The sequence below is a fragment of the Perna viridis genome, chromosome 14, assembly GCF_037379345.1.
Source record: "Perna viridis isolate PV_CMFRI_1.1 ecotype Kerala chromosome 14, ASM3737934v1, whole genome shotgun sequence".
Taxonomy (NCBI): domain Eukaryota; kingdom Metazoa; phylum Mollusca; class Bivalvia; order Mytilida; family Mytilidae; genus Perna; species Perna viridis.
Window position 1 is genome coordinate 17990236 of NC_142458.1, and position 16797 is coordinate 18007032.

General features: G+C 33.2%; 1 protein-coding gene across 2 annotated transcripts; it reads right to left on the reverse strand.

The window, feature by feature from the left end:
• Nucleotides 1-478: 478 nt before the first annotated feature.
• On the reverse strand, nucleotides 479-10880 carry LOC148598472 (tyrosyl-DNA phosphodiesterase 2-like). 2 transcript variants are annotated; one of them, XM_088561582.1, is made up of 6 exons: nucleotides 10522-10880; nucleotides 5471-5628; nucleotides 5037-5156; nucleotides 2391-2601; nucleotides 1336-1506; nucleotides 479-919 (listed from the first exon to the last, which is right to left on the reverse strand). In XM_088561582.1, the coding sequence occupies exons 1-6, from the start codon at nucleotides 10555-10557 to the stop codon at nucleotides 626-628; spliced, it is 990 nt and encodes a 329-aa protein (XP_088417708.1). In that variant the 5' UTR covers nucleotides 10558-10880; the 3' UTR covers nucleotides 479-625. The 2 variants fall into 2 exon arrangements, with proteins under 2 accessions (XP_088417708.1, XP_088417707.1); XM_088561581.1 differs by lacking the exon at nucleotides 10522-10880 and adding an exon at nucleotides 10176-10452.
• Between the last annotated feature and the right edge of the window lie 5917 nt (nucleotides 10881-16797).

Consider the following 16797-nt stretch of genomic DNA (forward strand, 5'->3'; position numbering starts at 1 on the left):
TTAAAATGGAAGAGTTGTTTGAAATAACTACATTTTCAGAGAAAAAATACTAAATCTTTAATATCTAAAATTTGCTTTCATGTAAACATCTCCCACATGAGACATTATCAATGAAGCAGAATCTCCATATTTACCATTCCAAAGGTTACCTTGTATGCAACTATAGTTCAAGTTATCGCATGAAAACAAGTGTCTATTGAGAATGATGAACCACAAATGGATAATAACACCGACATCAAAAGCTCCATAACATCAGTGGCAGATCCAGAGGGGGGTGCATGGGGTTGGTGCCCCTTTTTCAATGGAAAATTTGTCATTTTCATGTGTAAATTGACAAAAAAAGGCAATTAATGTTATAACACTCCCTCTTTTTCTGAGGAACCTCGACTGGCACCCCCGCCATTTCAAAGTGTCTGGATCAGGCCAAGACCATTATACTACTGCAATTTGTTTTTAGTCATATAAAAGGCAAAAAATATCCAGGTGGCATCTTTTATTTTATTGGAGGCTTCAAATATTCTTGAATTTAAAAAAAAAAAAACAATCATATCCACTGTACCAGGCCTTTCAATCCATTGTCAATTGGAAAAAATAATGCTTTATTATAAAACCATAACACAACAAATTACTCTCTTTTCACATCAAAATGAGTCAGAATGCCCCAATGATCACTTGGAAACATCCCACAACTGGAAATTTTCTCAATCCCTACAAGTTCCAGGTACTTTGGTGTGATCACTGACTTAAGCTTTTTGTGTCTGATATACAGTCTATCAAACCGACAACGGGGCTTAAATCGGCCAGCCCATTCTAAGTTGGTATTCCTAGTTAAGTCCCATGTATATTGTGCCTCTTTTCTACTCCCAGTAGCCGCCCAAAGGTCAAAAATTCCTACTGGTAGTCCACCAATTTCCTGCAACTAAATTGAGATAATGGTCATGTGACAAGTGTACAATAAAATTTTAAAATTTGGATTGATGCGAATGTCATATGTCCCGCTGCTATTAATTTTTAATTTCTTTTCAAAGGTTAATAGACAACACCCTTTAAAGTACACAATACATTTTGTATACCACCCCCCATTCCTCATGTTAAAAGCCCCGTTACACTGGAAAGAGAAAAAAAAAAATTGAAACAGTGAGCAAAGCTATCCCAGCAAGTTACTAATCTTAATTTTGATATATGGCCTCTATGATAGCAAATTTTTATCAGGGCATAAGGAAGCTTTCTACAATTTCTTTCAAATATATCAATCACAGTGTTCAAAGAAGTTTCAATCTTCAGAAATTGATTTCATAAATTGAAGATACATATTTTTAAATGATTTTTAATAACCTCTTTATCCCTCAGGTTTAGATCTCCACCAAATATGACATTAACTGAGTCAGGGGCTTTTTCCATCTGTTGTAATGCTATTTTTAGCTGGGATTTCCTCTCAGTAGCATGGTCCTTCGTACTCTCCAGATGTGAATTTAACAACATGAACTTGAGTCCTTTCACTGTGCACTATAAATACAAATTACACATTTACAAGTAAGAATTGTGTCAAAGCTTCATGTGGCTCAGTATAAAAAGGGATTAATTGTTTTTTTGAGTGACATCTTGTTTCCCTTATCTTCAATTTTTATGTGTATTTTTTTTATTTGGTTCACTACATTGTGTATGTAGATCATCTCTGTTTCATGTACAGTGTTTGCATTTAGGCCATGTTTTGGGATTTTGACTATTGAAATCATCTCACTGTTGACACTTGGGTTATTTTTGCCAATATTTGACAGTTGTTTAAAAATTTTCATGTAAACCTAACCTTCATTTATCCTAATTCTTGCTGATTTGATGTGAAAAATCATGAATATCTATGCTTGGTAACTGATTAATAGGTGAAGTACAATAATAATCCAATAAATTACTTGTTGGTATGTGTAATGGATACTTATAAAACATAGCTATCATAGATACAGAACAGTTGGAAACAACTTACATTTATTTTCATAAAAATAACCCGTGTTTCATAGTACTTAATGGCTGTAGTGTACAAAGTTTCAAAAAAAAATTGTTCATCCTTTCTCAAATTATAATCTGAAAACCTTTGAGGGATTGACAGATGGATGAATGGATGGACAAGCACGTTTCCGGAGGGAATTACATTATAGCTCGCCACTTCTTGTGGCGGAATATAAAAACCAAAAGAATTGTACCTATAGAACAGACTAGCAGCAGTAAGGATCATAATATACCCTCAACTTGTCAATCTGTAATATAAGAAATGATTGTTTCAGCCTCAAGCACTGTTAGCATATTATGTTTCATGAAAAAAATAAAACTACTGAAATTTTTAGTGACCATGCTCCAGTAAACACTTTATACTGAGGAAACCAAAGTTACTTCACCTCTATTTTTTGCAATGTCCTCATCATCAGACTTGATGTAAATGGAATGACCTTAGCACTATTGACCTCCACAACACCCACTTTTAACATGACAGCTGTAAAGTATTCCTGATTGGCTGCTTCAACCACATGATATGTTGGACATTTTGCGTTCAGTATATTTAATGTTTCAGGAACAACTTCTTGTAGAAACACAACTTGGGGGTTCTCTCTGGAAATGAAAAAAAATGAATAATTGAATTTTGACTACCTATGGATATAGTTTGGTCCTTGGTAAGAAACATTTGACTGAAGACTCTGAATGGTAAAACTTTTGTTATGCAGTGCAATGTCAATACCTGCATGCCCATTTGTGGTAAAGAATTGTTGTGTAGTAGCAAATACTTAAACATTACCTTTTAGAATGGAGATTTGTTAACCAGAACTGCTGGATTAGATTTTCGTTTTGAGTTTAAAAAGAAAAAACAGTTGAGCAAACAAAAAAATATGATAAAGCTTAGAATGCATAATTTAGAAAAAATTAATGCATTCTAACTAAAAGGCATTTGTAACACTTTTTGAATTGATGTGTTAGCTAAAAAAAAATTGAAAATTGAAAATTTAACTACTGAGAGTACGGAACTGTAGTTTCAAATGAAATATGATGCAAGAAAAGAGGTTTTAGGACATATTCAGATCGCAATTTTTGTAGCTGAAGAGTTTGTATACCTCCTTATGATCAAATAGTCACAAAGAAATGTCAATACCAAAACATTGCTTGATTTGTTTTATGGTAATGAATGAAAATTATGATACAATCAACGTGCTGTTAGCACTGGAGGTTTTTGATTCTAGTGCAATCTTTACTACAGATTTCTGAAGTTTAAAGTGTATCAATAGTTTAACAGTATCTAGCTTCACACAAATCTACACCATTTTTTTTCCACTTCACATTTTTCCTAAATGTTCAAACCTGTCCAAAAGTAAATTTACAATTACATTCAAAATTAAAACTAATTTAATTGAGTATTTATCCTATACAGTAATCATACAAAAAAAAAACAAAAAAAAAAAAAAAACAATTTCACCTAAGAAATAATTTCCTTGATGAACATGAGATTTTCCAAAACTATACAATTTTTATCAATTTGAATGTCCCCTCCCCAATTTTACATGGTTAAATCACTACTCTTCACTTCCTGTTTATTAATCACAAAGTATTAATGATAGGATGAAGACTATGACTGATAAGTGTGTGAAATGGAACATGCTTAACACAATTTAAGTGTCTTAACACATACACTCCTTGAGACATTTAGGTTTCCCACATGCATGATACCCAAACGCACGCTTAATGCTCATCAAACACATGATAAATAAACGCTTCTATCTTGCATTTAAACGAACGCTCCTATCGTGCATTTAAATGCACAATTAACAAATGCTCCTAGTTCATAATGCACGATAACGAACGCTCATATTGTGCGTTTAAACACACAATAGACGAACGACGGAAAATAATAATATTGACATATAATGAAGACAGAAAAAAATAAAAAATAAAATTAATGAAATTATATAAATTAATAATAGCAAGAAATATAAAAATAATAGCTAAATCAAGGAAATAATTGAAATACAAAAATAAATGAACGCTTCTATCATGCGTTTAAACCAACACTCCTATCGTGCATTTAAATGAACACAAAACAATGTGTAACTGCATGATAAATGATGCATGAATGCTAAAATGGGAAACTAAATTTGTCTCCAGGAGTGTAACTGCAAGAACTAAATGTCTTTCAAAGCCAAAAAGGAGTCCCTCAAATCTTCAGTTGATTTGAAGAAGATCTGATCTTTATTTATCAGAAATAATAGAATATTATTGAGCTGAATAATTGCCAGGAACATATCTATTGATTATAAAAGAAGTATTGAAAGATATAAAAAGAATTACATCTGGACAATATTTTCATGTAGAGTTCAGAAATGCAAAATTGTAGTAGGGAAGTTCCAGGCATGGACCAGTGACATTTGATATTAGATCCTGAAGGATAAAAAAACCAACAATGTACCAATTAAGTCATTAAATGCAAAAACAACACTCACAAATTTGAAAAAGAAAAATAACCTTTCCATTATACAGTAAAAATACATTTATATCCAATAATGGTTCCCTGAAATAAAAAATGTACATGTACATGAAGGTAGTTCAGGATTAATGATGAACAGAAGGACCAACAGGAAAAGTAAACATTATGTCTCCTATCTAAAAGGGGCTACATAAGAACCCATGAGCTACATAAATAACCCCATATATACACTTATTTTTTCACAAACTGTCTGTGTTCTCCTTACCTATTAATTAGTCCACACACTGTACGTGTTATCCTTTCTTATTAATTAGTTCACACACTGTATGTGCTCTCCTTATCTATCAATTAGTTCACACACTGTATGTGTTCTCCTTACCTATTAATTAGTTCACAAACTGTCTGGGTTCTCCTTACCTATTAATTATTTCACATGCTCTCTGTGTTTTCCTTACCTATTAATTATTTCACACACTGCCTGTGTTCTTGTGGCAATGCCTATTAATTATTCCATACATTACCAGTGTTCCCTTTACCTATTGATTATTTCACACACTGTCTGTGTTCTCCTTACCTATTAATTATTTCACACACTGTCTGTGTTCTCCTTGCCTTTGCCTTTTCACACAAACCATCAATATTCCATGTCATAATCCTCAATCTGTTGGGCTCTGAATCCTCCTGGTTTGTTGTCCTGCAAATGTATTGAGAATGAGGGTTGCATAAGTTGATGAGCTACATGTACATGTAAGTATACACATGCAGTATATTTTCTGATGAAACAGGAAGTTGGAAGTTCAACAGCAACTAAAATCACATATACTATATGCCATATAATTATACTAAATTTAAAACCAATCCATCCACATGCAATTCCAAATAAATTTGTACATGTAGTGATAGTACATGTATCTTTCTTAATTGACTGAACATTTACATTTATCATGCCAAACTTTGTTTATTTATAGGTAAAATACATGGTACATGTACAATGTACATATTACTCACCTACTAGAACAAGAGATTTTCTCCTTAGAATTACAAGGATTGTTGTTAGTAGTGTTTTTGCCACCTCCAAAAGATATAGTATCAAGCTTGACTCTTTTATTTGGTGTAGCAGTATCCTCTGTTTCTCCAGTTTGCTCAAAATATGCATTAATTGCACTCTGAAATTAGGTATGAATTTCTCTTTATTTTTTGTGTGAAATATCTCATAATTTGAAACCAAATACATGTAAAACAAAAAAGTTTGAACTCTTGACCAATGAAAGTGATTTAAGGAAGTAGACCTAGGGTAAGGGACGTATTCAGCATTTACATCAATCTTATGTAAGCATCTTATTAACTTGGATTCATTGTATTCAGTTTCAAATGAAAGCTTGAGAGGCTTTGGTGAAATTGAATATGATACAAACACATCACTGATTTCACAAGTTATGTCCCTTACCCTAGGTCTACCTCCTTAAGCTGTCAGTCTCCATACCTGTTAATCTGTGGGAGATTCTCCCCCATTGAAACTGCCTCATTGGAGAGATTTTCACATAAAGAAAAATTATTAATCAGCACCATGAAAACTGATGTATTCAACAAGTCATAGTTTTCCTTTCCTTGTTTGTCTACCCCGGACTTGACTTTTTATGAGCAACTCGGCGGGTGTTTCTAGAAAAGCAGAGGACGCTTACCCTACCGGTGCACCTGGTCCATGCTCCCAGTTTTTAGTGGAGTCCGAGTTGCTCATTTACTTTTGTTACTTTGTATGTATGATTTTAGTTACTTTATGTTCTTTGTTGTGAATGTCTGTTTTCCATATCTGGTCTTTGTCCTAAAATAATCATAAAAAGCAACTTCACAGAGGATGAAACCTGATAAATTCTAAATTAATCACATCACTTACACACAAGTGAGGAAGTACTAGGGAGACAAATTTTTCTGTTGATGATAACACAGACTGAAGATTGAATATGCCATGAAAAAAATTCATTTTACCAACAGAGTCCTGAATGATTAATTTCTAATTAAATTTTGACAAAATAAGCAAATAATAGCCTCAAACCAACTTTTTTCTCTGGAACCCAGCCCTTACCGTTCTCATAGAGATATTTTATTTATATTTTTGTAGACATACATGTACATATGTACAGGGTAGGAAACTCACTCAAATTTTAGACAGTCCTGAATACAATTTTTACAAATATTTATTATATGGCTATATAAATTTTTGCTCAAATTATTCAGCCCTGCCAAAAAATAGCCAGTCGCAGGCTGGTAGACAGGCTACTATTTCTAACTCTGATATGTACTGTATGTCTGTATGAATCCATACTCTGTTTGGGTTGCTCTAAAAACAGGACGGCCATTTTTCAATACATTTTTGGCTATAACTTTAGTTTTACTGAATGGAATTCAAAAACTGAAATTGATTTCTAATGAAGAATAACGGTGCGTTTAATTGATATAAAGATTTTTGGAAAATATAAAAAAATAAAGCAAAAATCTTGAGAGGACGAACTTTTTCTGACAAGAAAATGGTGATAAAAAGAGGGACATGTCGGTGAAAAAAGTTCATTATTTATAAAAAGTGTCATGTCTGTCAAATAAAGTTTACTTATTCTTCAAGCTTATAGTCATAGGCACATTTTGATATAAACACTATTTCATTTTCAGTCAAAGTGGAAAAATCTTGACAGGACAGACTTAATCTGTTTCGTGAAATTTGTCATTTTTTACCGGGGTACGGTAACAAAACACTGAATACTTGAAAATTACTTCCTGTCTGTCAGATATCCTTAACATATTCTTAAAGCTTAAACTTTTTGCTATATTTTGATATATATTTTGTTGAACTACGTTCAGAAAGAAATTCAAAACGTTGACTTTTTGCAACCGGGAGTTTTCAATTTCTTATCAGATGTGGGAACAAAGAAAGTTATTTTTTTCTATTTTTTTTAGTCAGTTAAAGGGGGAAAATCTTGACACGACGGGCTCTTTATGTTATGTGATTTGTGCAGTTTTTACGGGGGTATTGTAACAGGACATAAAATATTTGAATTTCATTTAAATGTCTGTCAAAAATAATTATCATATTCTTGAAGCTTATATTTTTTGCTATAATTTGATGTATAGATATTTGAATTTACATATGTATTTTATGAAAAATTAATGTAGTTAAAAAAGAAATTTGGAGGTACTATTCCATATACAATCTTAATCAGTCTTACAACAGTGGTTTTATGAGCAGAAATCTTGTCAAATGTTATTTGTAATCTGCCTTAATTGGATGACTAGTAACTATCTCTAATTACCATTAACTGGCTTGTAAAGCTTTCACACCTTGTTATTAAGAGATAATTACACACAAAAAGAAATTGGTAGAAAAATGAATGCCAATTAAAGTAAAGCAAGTGAAGGAATAGTGACCATAAGTTTAACATAAAAAAGAAATACAAAATTATTCTAACAATGAATACGCATTCATGAATCATTTTTCAGCTTCATAAACTCTGTTATTCCTAAAATTTCTAGGAAACAAATTCCTATTGTTGTTGACAGAGGGCCAGGCATAAGAAAGGCAATAAAAGTATTCTCCCAGATTGTCCACTTCTTATTTGGTGGAACCATATGTGTGGCGATTTCAAGTTTTGGTTGCAACAAAATCAGTTTCTCCCTGATAGCATTAAGGTGTATCTTGACCATCTTAAAAGAATGTTATCTTGTGACTCAGAAGAAGAGACTTGTCTTCGTTACCTACGTCCTCTTGGAGGTGACTCTGTTGTTACTCATTTCAACAGAGAACTGAAACCTGACATAATAAATCATACAGGTAAATGGGTCTTGAACCAATTTGATGTCATATTCAGGCAGACATTTTAACACAAAACATACCTTGGATAGGGACGTTAAAACAATTTGATAAAATGTCAGGCAATTCAGCACAAATGCACAATACAGGCATGCACCATTAGGTATCATCAGTTAAAACAGATAAAACAAGGTTTATATTGAGGCATTTTTTTCATGTGTAGGGGTTACAATTGTTTACCTAATTGGACTTGGAAAAGTTCAAATATTTATTACTTAGGCTAATTTTGAAGCTAGGACACTACATTGTATATTAATGTAATCATGGGGCAGATAAATTCTGACTACGAAAATCGCCATTTTACATTTTACACCATAACTCAAAGTGTTACTGTATATTTCTTGGTACCATTGTAAAGCTGAGACATTGGGCGACACGATGATACCTAAATTTGTTTAGTTTGTTCACACATGCTATCCCAGGAAGGCTTAGACATTCAAACAATTGAGCAAAAAAAATCTTGGCTTCTTGACCCAGTGGGGTACAAATATAGGCTTATACTGAAAAAGAATCTGAGAATATTATTTGGCGACAAATTGATTCAGTAATGGGAGGTATAAAGGTATCTAAAAATCACCCTGAAGTTGATGAGTGGGGGTGCACGGTGGACCCTCCAAGCCAATGGACTACAGTTATCACAGATTTACTCATGTAACAAAAAACAGCTTCTTGTCAAAATCCAAAAATCTTTATATCAATTACAAGCACTTTTATACTTCATTAGAAATCAATTTAAATTTTTGAATTCCATTCAGTAAAACTAAAGTTATAGCCAAAAATGTATAAAAAAATGCCTGTCCTGCTTTTTCTAGTCCTGTTTTAAGACAACTCATCCACAACGCATAACCACATTCCTTGTGAAATGAATATAATTAAACATATATTCTGATAAGAAGAAATATGAAAATATAATCTCCAACACTAAATTCTAAAAGGGATTAATCTAGCCTGTAAACTAATTTTTTATAGTGAGCGCCGTGAAGTGGTGTGAGCTCTATCATTCTTACGTGTACATTCTAAATTTCCCATAAGGTTCCCCAATATACTAACGAAAAAAATAGTAATGTCCCGGAAGTAACAAAAAGTGACTGTCCTTACGGAGAAAATTCATCATTTCCTTCAGTCAAACAAATAAACAAATATAGGTTAAGATTACGTTTCAGTAAAAATAGATTAATCTTTTCTGATGGTTTTCAAGTCTTTCCTAATTTGTTTTACTCATTTAAAGAAGTGAATGTTATGTTTATAAAAACTTCAGGAAAAACCATGTGGAAGTACATGTACGTACGTGTATCTCCGCTGTTCCACTGTTGCTGTTGTCAAGATCCTAACCCACCTTGGAAAAAAATACAACTCTGATTATTTTATCAAAATCGAAGCATAGCATTTCTAAGATATGAAAGGTAATCATTTTCTTGTTTGGAAATTGCAGCTGTAGTCCGAATTTTGTTCACGTCACATGATATGTGTAAAATATTTCCACCATCAGTGGAGAATTGTATATTTCCGGTATCTGTACAGATTGATCTGACAGGCCAAAACTAAAATGGATGTTGCTACTGATGCCCTTAAGGGATAAAAAATGTAAAGCATTGCAAAATGCTATAATGTTATTGACCAAAATGAGAGCGAGGGGAAAGGGGGGGTATGGGGTTGGAATTTTGGGGAAAAATTGTTCAAGTTATTCATTTATCCCCCCCTCTCTTTGTAATGTCCATTATTATCTTTACGAGTCTCGCAGACGGTACAAATAGAGTAAAGCTCACGGTGCTCGCTGGTTCAGGCAATGCCTACCCCATGTTAATCTATGACTAAGTACCGTTCATGCCAATCATGTCATCATTTCAGACTTACATCAAGATTCCATTCTCGATCTTGTAGATAAAACATAGCAAGGGCCGTGTCAGTCCCGGTAATTTCAGCAAAATTCTTGCATCTTTCTTCACACTCTTCCCGACTTGGAATCTTGGATTCGTCCACAGAATCTTCGGAATCGCTCATAATGAGTAAAAAGTATATATCAATTTCCCGCAATTTTTCTACGATTATGTCCCTTTTACAAGGAGATACTAAAAGTGAAACTCGAATCGTTAAAAAAATCCCGGGAAATAAATAGGTTACAGACTAAAAACCACTAATTCCACTTCCCATAGGCTTCTATGCTAATTTCACAATATTCATTGGCTTCTCTGGACTTTACCTTAACTTTAACCTGCAGAGGACTATATATCAGCATGATTCTACATATGTCAGCTCACAATCCTCAGAATGGCATGTGGGGTTAGCAGACTTGCAGTGCAGTACTGGTCACCGGAAGTGAAGGGTCTATAAGGCTAAAAACCACTAATTCCACTTTCCATAGGCTTCTATGCTAATTTCACAATATTCAATGGCTTCTCTGGACTTTACCTTAACTTTAACCTGCAGAGGACTATATATCAGCATAATTCTACATATGTCAGCTCACAATCCTCAGAATGGCATGTGGGGTTAGCAGACTTGCAGTGCAGTACTGGTCACCGGAAGTGAAAGGTCTATAAATAGCATAGGAAATCCCAGTGTTTTCACAAGATAGGGGTATATTTAAAAATCATTATGGAGATTAGGCTTCACATCACAAGAAGCAAAATGCACCTATAAATGTACAGAAATGTTTTTCCTTTCAGAAACTGTTTAAATTTTTTAAATAAGATGAGAACTTTTTTCACAGCACTATGAGGAACAGGGGTAATTTCTGCGTAGGACTATTTTTGCGTACGTTCCAAATGCTCATTGGTTGAATTGGTGGTCTGTAACCTAAAGAGTCACTTTTTGTCTTAGAAAAAATAAATAACTATACAGGTATCTTCCTACACACATACTGAATGCATTTGCAAAGTTTCAGTGAAATGTGACAAGCACTTTTTTAAATATTTGATTTTTAAATATAGGGTAACCAAGTTGTGCGAGCAAAAAAGTGACAATATTCTACCATACTTAAATGCATTAAATATTTGCAAAGAACTTTTTCTGACTTTTCAAATAAAAAATATCAATCACAACTTGTTTCTTAACAATATTAATGAAGAAATAGTTTTAAAAGTAATCATTTTCTGAGAAATTGGTCTATTTTTAAAAATTTATTTCTGACATGCCTCCCCCTTTTTCTTGATCACATGTCAAAAATCCTAAATCTTTAAATTTTCACAAAAGGTGATATATTTGGCTTTAAATTTGTAAATACAGTGTTTTCACATTAAAACATGACCAGTAAAGGGCACCTAAAGCAAAAAAAGTACTCAATAATGGATTTTCCATGTTGCCATAGGGGAATGCTGATATGGCCTTAACCGCAGTAATGAAAGTGAGTTTTTCCTCATTTCTAACCTAATTTTTGCCCAAATCTACACAAAACTTGATTTCAAGTGCTTATTGCCACCATATTTAGGTAAATATAGCCCTCAAAGTTTAATATTTGATATTTTTACTAAATTTTCTACATTTTTTACAAGATAGGACATAAAAATCAGCCAAAAAGACCAATTTTCCATAATTTGGACCTATAACTTAAAAAAATGCATATTTTGAAGGATTTTTGTAGTGTATTCCTCTCATGGCAAAGTTAACAAGATCTTCAAGTAGTTTAAAGCTATTTCAAGAAACTTTTCATTTTGCCATGGCTTCTTCTTAAGGCTAAAAACCACTAATTCCACTTTCCATAGGCTTCTATGCTAATTTCACAATATTCAATGGCTTCTCTGGACTTTACCTTAACTTTAACCTGCAGAGGACTATATATCAGCATAATTCTACATATGTCAGCTCACAATCCTCAGAATGGCATGTGGGGTTAGCAGACTTGCAGTGCAGTACTGGTCACCGGAAGTGAAAGGTCTATAAATAGCATAGGAAATCCCAGTGTTTTCACAAGATAGGGGTATATTTAAAAATCATTATGGAGATTAGGCTTCACATCACAAGAAGCAAAATGCACCTATAAAATGTACAGAAATGTTTTTCCTTTCAGAAACTGTTTAAATTTTTTAAATAAGATGAGAACTTTTTTCACAGCACTATGAGGAACAGGGGTAATTTCTGCGTAGGACTATTTTTGCGTACGTTCCAAATGCTCATTGGTTGAATTGGTGGTCTGTAACCTAAAAATAGCATGGGAAATCCCAGTGTTTTCAAAAGATAGGGGTATATTTAAAAATCATTATGGAGATTAGGCTTCACATCACAAAAAGCAAAATGCACCTATAAAATGTACAGAAATGTTTTTCCTTTCAGAAACTGTTTAAATTTTTTAAATAAGATGAGAACTTTTTTCACAGCACTATGAGGAACAGGGGTAATTTCTGCGTAGGACTATTTTTGCGTACGTTCCAAATGCTCATTGGTTGAATTGGGGGTCTGTAACCTAAAGAGTCACTTTTTGTCTTAGAAAAAATAAATAACTATACAGGTATCTTCCTACACACATACTGAATGCATTTGCAAAGTTTCAGTGAAATGTGACAAGCACTTTTTTAAATATTTGATTTTTAAAAATAGGGTAACCAAATTGTGCGAGCAAAAAAGTGACAATATTCTACCGTACTTAAATGATTAAATATTTGCAAAGAACTTTTTCTGACTTTTCAAATAAAAAAAATCAATCACAACTTGTTTTTTTAACAATATTAATAAAGAGATAGTTTTAAAAGTAATCATTTTCTGAAAAATTGGTCTATTTTAAAAAATTTATTTCTGACATGCCTCCCCCTTTTTCTTGATCACATGTCAAAAATCCTAAATCTTTAAATTTTCACAAAAGGTGATATCTTTGGCTTTAAATTTGTAAATACAGTGTTTTCACATTAAAACATGACCAGTAAAGGGCACCTAAAGCAAAAGAAGTACTCAATAATGGATTTTCCATGTTGCCATAGGGGAATTCTTATATGGCCTTAACTGCAGTATGGAAAGTGAGTTTTTCCTCATTTCTAACCTAAATTTTGATCAAATCTACACAAAACTTGATTTCAAGTGCTGATTACCACCATATTTAGGTAAATATAGCCCTCAAAGTTTAATATTTAATATTTTTACTAAATTTTCTACACTTTTTACAAGATAGGACATAAAAATCAGCCAAAAGGACCAATTTTCCATAATTTGGATCTATAACTTAAAAAAATGCATACTTTGGAGGATTTTTGTAGTGTATTCCTCTCATGGCCAAATTTTTAAGATCTTCAAGTAGTTTAAAGCTATTTCAAGAAACTTTTCATTTTGGAATGGCTTCAGCTTAAGGCTAGAAACCACTAATTCCACTTCCCATAGGCTTCTATGCTACTTTCACAATATTCAATGGCTTCTCTGGACTTTACCTTAACTTTAACCTGCAGATGACTATATATCAGTATGATTCTACATACGTCAGCTCACAATCCTCAGAATGGCATGTGGGGTTAGCAGACTTGCAGTGCAGTACTGGTCACCGGAAGTGAAGGGTCTATAAATAGCATGGGAAATTCCAGTGTTTTCACAAGATAGGGGTATATATAGAAATCATTATGGAGATTAGGCTTCACATCACAAGAAAGCAAAATGCACCTATAACTTGTACAGAAATGTTTTTCCTTTCAGAAATTGTTTAATATTTTTAAATAAGATGAGAACTTTTTTCACAGCACTATGAGGAACAGGGGTAATTTCTGCGTAGGATTATTTTTGCGTACGTTCCAAATGCTCATTGGTTGAATTGGTGGTCTGTAACCTAAAGAGTCACTTTTTGTCTTAGAAAAAATAAATAACTATACAGGTACTGTGCTGTGAAAAAAGTTCTCATCTCATTTGAAAAATTTAAACAGTTTCTGAAAGGAAAAACATTTCTGTACATTTTATAGGTGCATTTTGCTTCTTGTGATGTGAGGCCTAATCTCCATAATGATTTCTAAATATCCCCCTATTTTGTGAAAACACTGGGATTTCTCATGCTATTTATAGACACTTCACTTCCGGTGACCAGTACTGCACTGCAAGTCTGCTAACCCCACATGCCATTCTGAGGATTGTGAGCTGACATATGTAGAATCATGCTGATATATAGTCCTCTGCAGGTTAAAGTTAAGGTAAAGTCCAGAGAAGCCATTGAATATTGTGAAATTAGCATAGAAGCCTATGGGAAGTGGAATTAGTGGTTTTTAGCCTATATTATATAAATAGGTTACACACCACCGATTCGATTAATCGGACGTATATGCCTCACTAACATATGACCTCGAAGGAAGGCGACCAAGCAAAAAAAAAAATAATAATAATAACAATAATAATAAAAGCCTCCCAAGACGGCATAATTATTTGGACTAAGCAGGGACTATATTACACTAGGGAAATACTGGTGTGACAACTGAACACCTATGGCCAACCCATGTCTTCGTAAAGTCAAACGATACAATTTTTGAATGAAAATTAGCAAAAAAATGTCTGGCAGATGAAGCCAAACATAAGTTGACGTTCTTTGAAATCGGCAGAATTATAGTAAAATATTTACTATTTAAAACATTTTATACATTTTCTTTACACTAACCCGGGAGAAAATGACGGACTAAACTGAAGAAAAACAAATGACCTATTTGATGAGAAAGTCCAGCAATCATATAAATTTAAGTTCGTTTTGTCAAAATTATATTGTATTCCATAAAATTAGTGACCTAATTAAAAATGGCTGGTCACTTTGATAACTGTCTTCATTAAAAATGTTTTCTAGGTATTAAACCAAAAAATCATGATTTTTATTGTTTGATTTCCGGTGGGTTAAACTTCTTTTATGTAATTAAAAGACTTAAAATTGTTTTAAACAAGTCACCGGATCGCAATTCTTTTTCCGGATTGGCCAGATATTGATAACTTCGAAAATTGAAATTGCGTGTCGTGTTATTTTCGTGAATGAAATGTAGAAGATTATATACAAAATTTTACTCCGTCGGATATGTTTTTTTAAAGATGGTATTTGTTTTGTTTTGTTTTTTTTTTTTGTTTTTTTTTTTTAATTTGCTATTTCGTAATCTTGGTCTAGCCAACAGGGAACACCTCTGAGTGCGCACAGGAGGTCAACAGTGCGAATTCCCGTATTTCGTTTGCCAATAATGAGTTGTATCTTTTCTCGATAACCAGACCCACGTTTTTTTCTACTTAAGAATTCTACAACACCAAGTGTTGTTTGAAAAGTAGAAATCTATCACGTTTAACGACAGCTTAAACTGTTCTACGTCAATAAATATGAACATAGTCAACATCTTCCACCAAGTCTCCGTTCATCTAAAACAATCAAACTGGTGTTGCCACGACTGTTGACCCGCCAAGGCGTGAACTTTCCATATTTGGAAAAGAATGAACAAAGATGGTGTACCTGACTGCGGCCAATTATGTTGTATTTTTACATTTGAATGTTTACACTATAGAATGTATAAGTCTGAATTTAGGTCGGACAATAACTGACTACCATTTGATTTAAGATGCAACTTATAAAAATACAGATGCAGATGTCGTAGATTACCAATGGAAACGTGTAGATATTTTTATTGCAGTATATATAAACCAGAAAGAGTATGTGATCTATGTAATAAAGGTGATGAGTCGTTTCGCCTACACCCCAATTTTCATATCTTGTTTATTGAACAACTTTAAGTACCCGTGCAGCAGAACATTTGTCACCTCTTCATTATTAGCTATTTTCCCACAAAGATAGAAATCATTAAAACAAGTTGACGAAAACCAAGTTTACATACCGCTTTAACCTTGGTTCCCTTGATTACTCTTTGATTACCGCTTTAACCTTGGTTCCCTTGATTACTCTTTGATTACCGCTTTAACCTTGGTTCCCTTGATTACTCTTTGATTACCGCTTTAATCTTGGTTCCCTTGATTACTCTTTCATATCTTTGCATACTTTTCTTAGATTGGTGACGATTCTGATAAACGAATTTGAACTGTTGAATATAAAGAAGGTATTGTATAACTGAGTAGAAGCATTTCATAATAGCATTCATAGTGAAGCAGATTTCCTCAGTCTCCAAGTTAATGAAAATGATTCGAATTGGAAAGTGTTTGGTGATCGTATATATTCTGTGTTTCTGTAGAGGCATGACATTAACAAAACAGAATACAACTTTAGACGGAACACAAAATGACAAATTGGAACAACTTGAGAAGCAGATTCTATTACTAGAAGGGAAACTGAAAATGCTCAATTATTCAATTCGAAAAAAGTTTGTTGTTCTTCATGTATTTAGGTTGTGTGTTATTATACCACGCTTGAAAAGTGGGAGGTATATAGTGATCATGGTGTCCATTCGTTCGTCCGCCCGTCCGTTCATCCGTTAATTCGTCCATACCCAGTTCTACTTCTCTGAAATCACTGAATGAAATTTAATGACATTTTCACCGATTCTTTATCACATGATGGCATTGTGCATCCCCTGTTTTCCGTTTTGTTTTTCTATCTGCATGA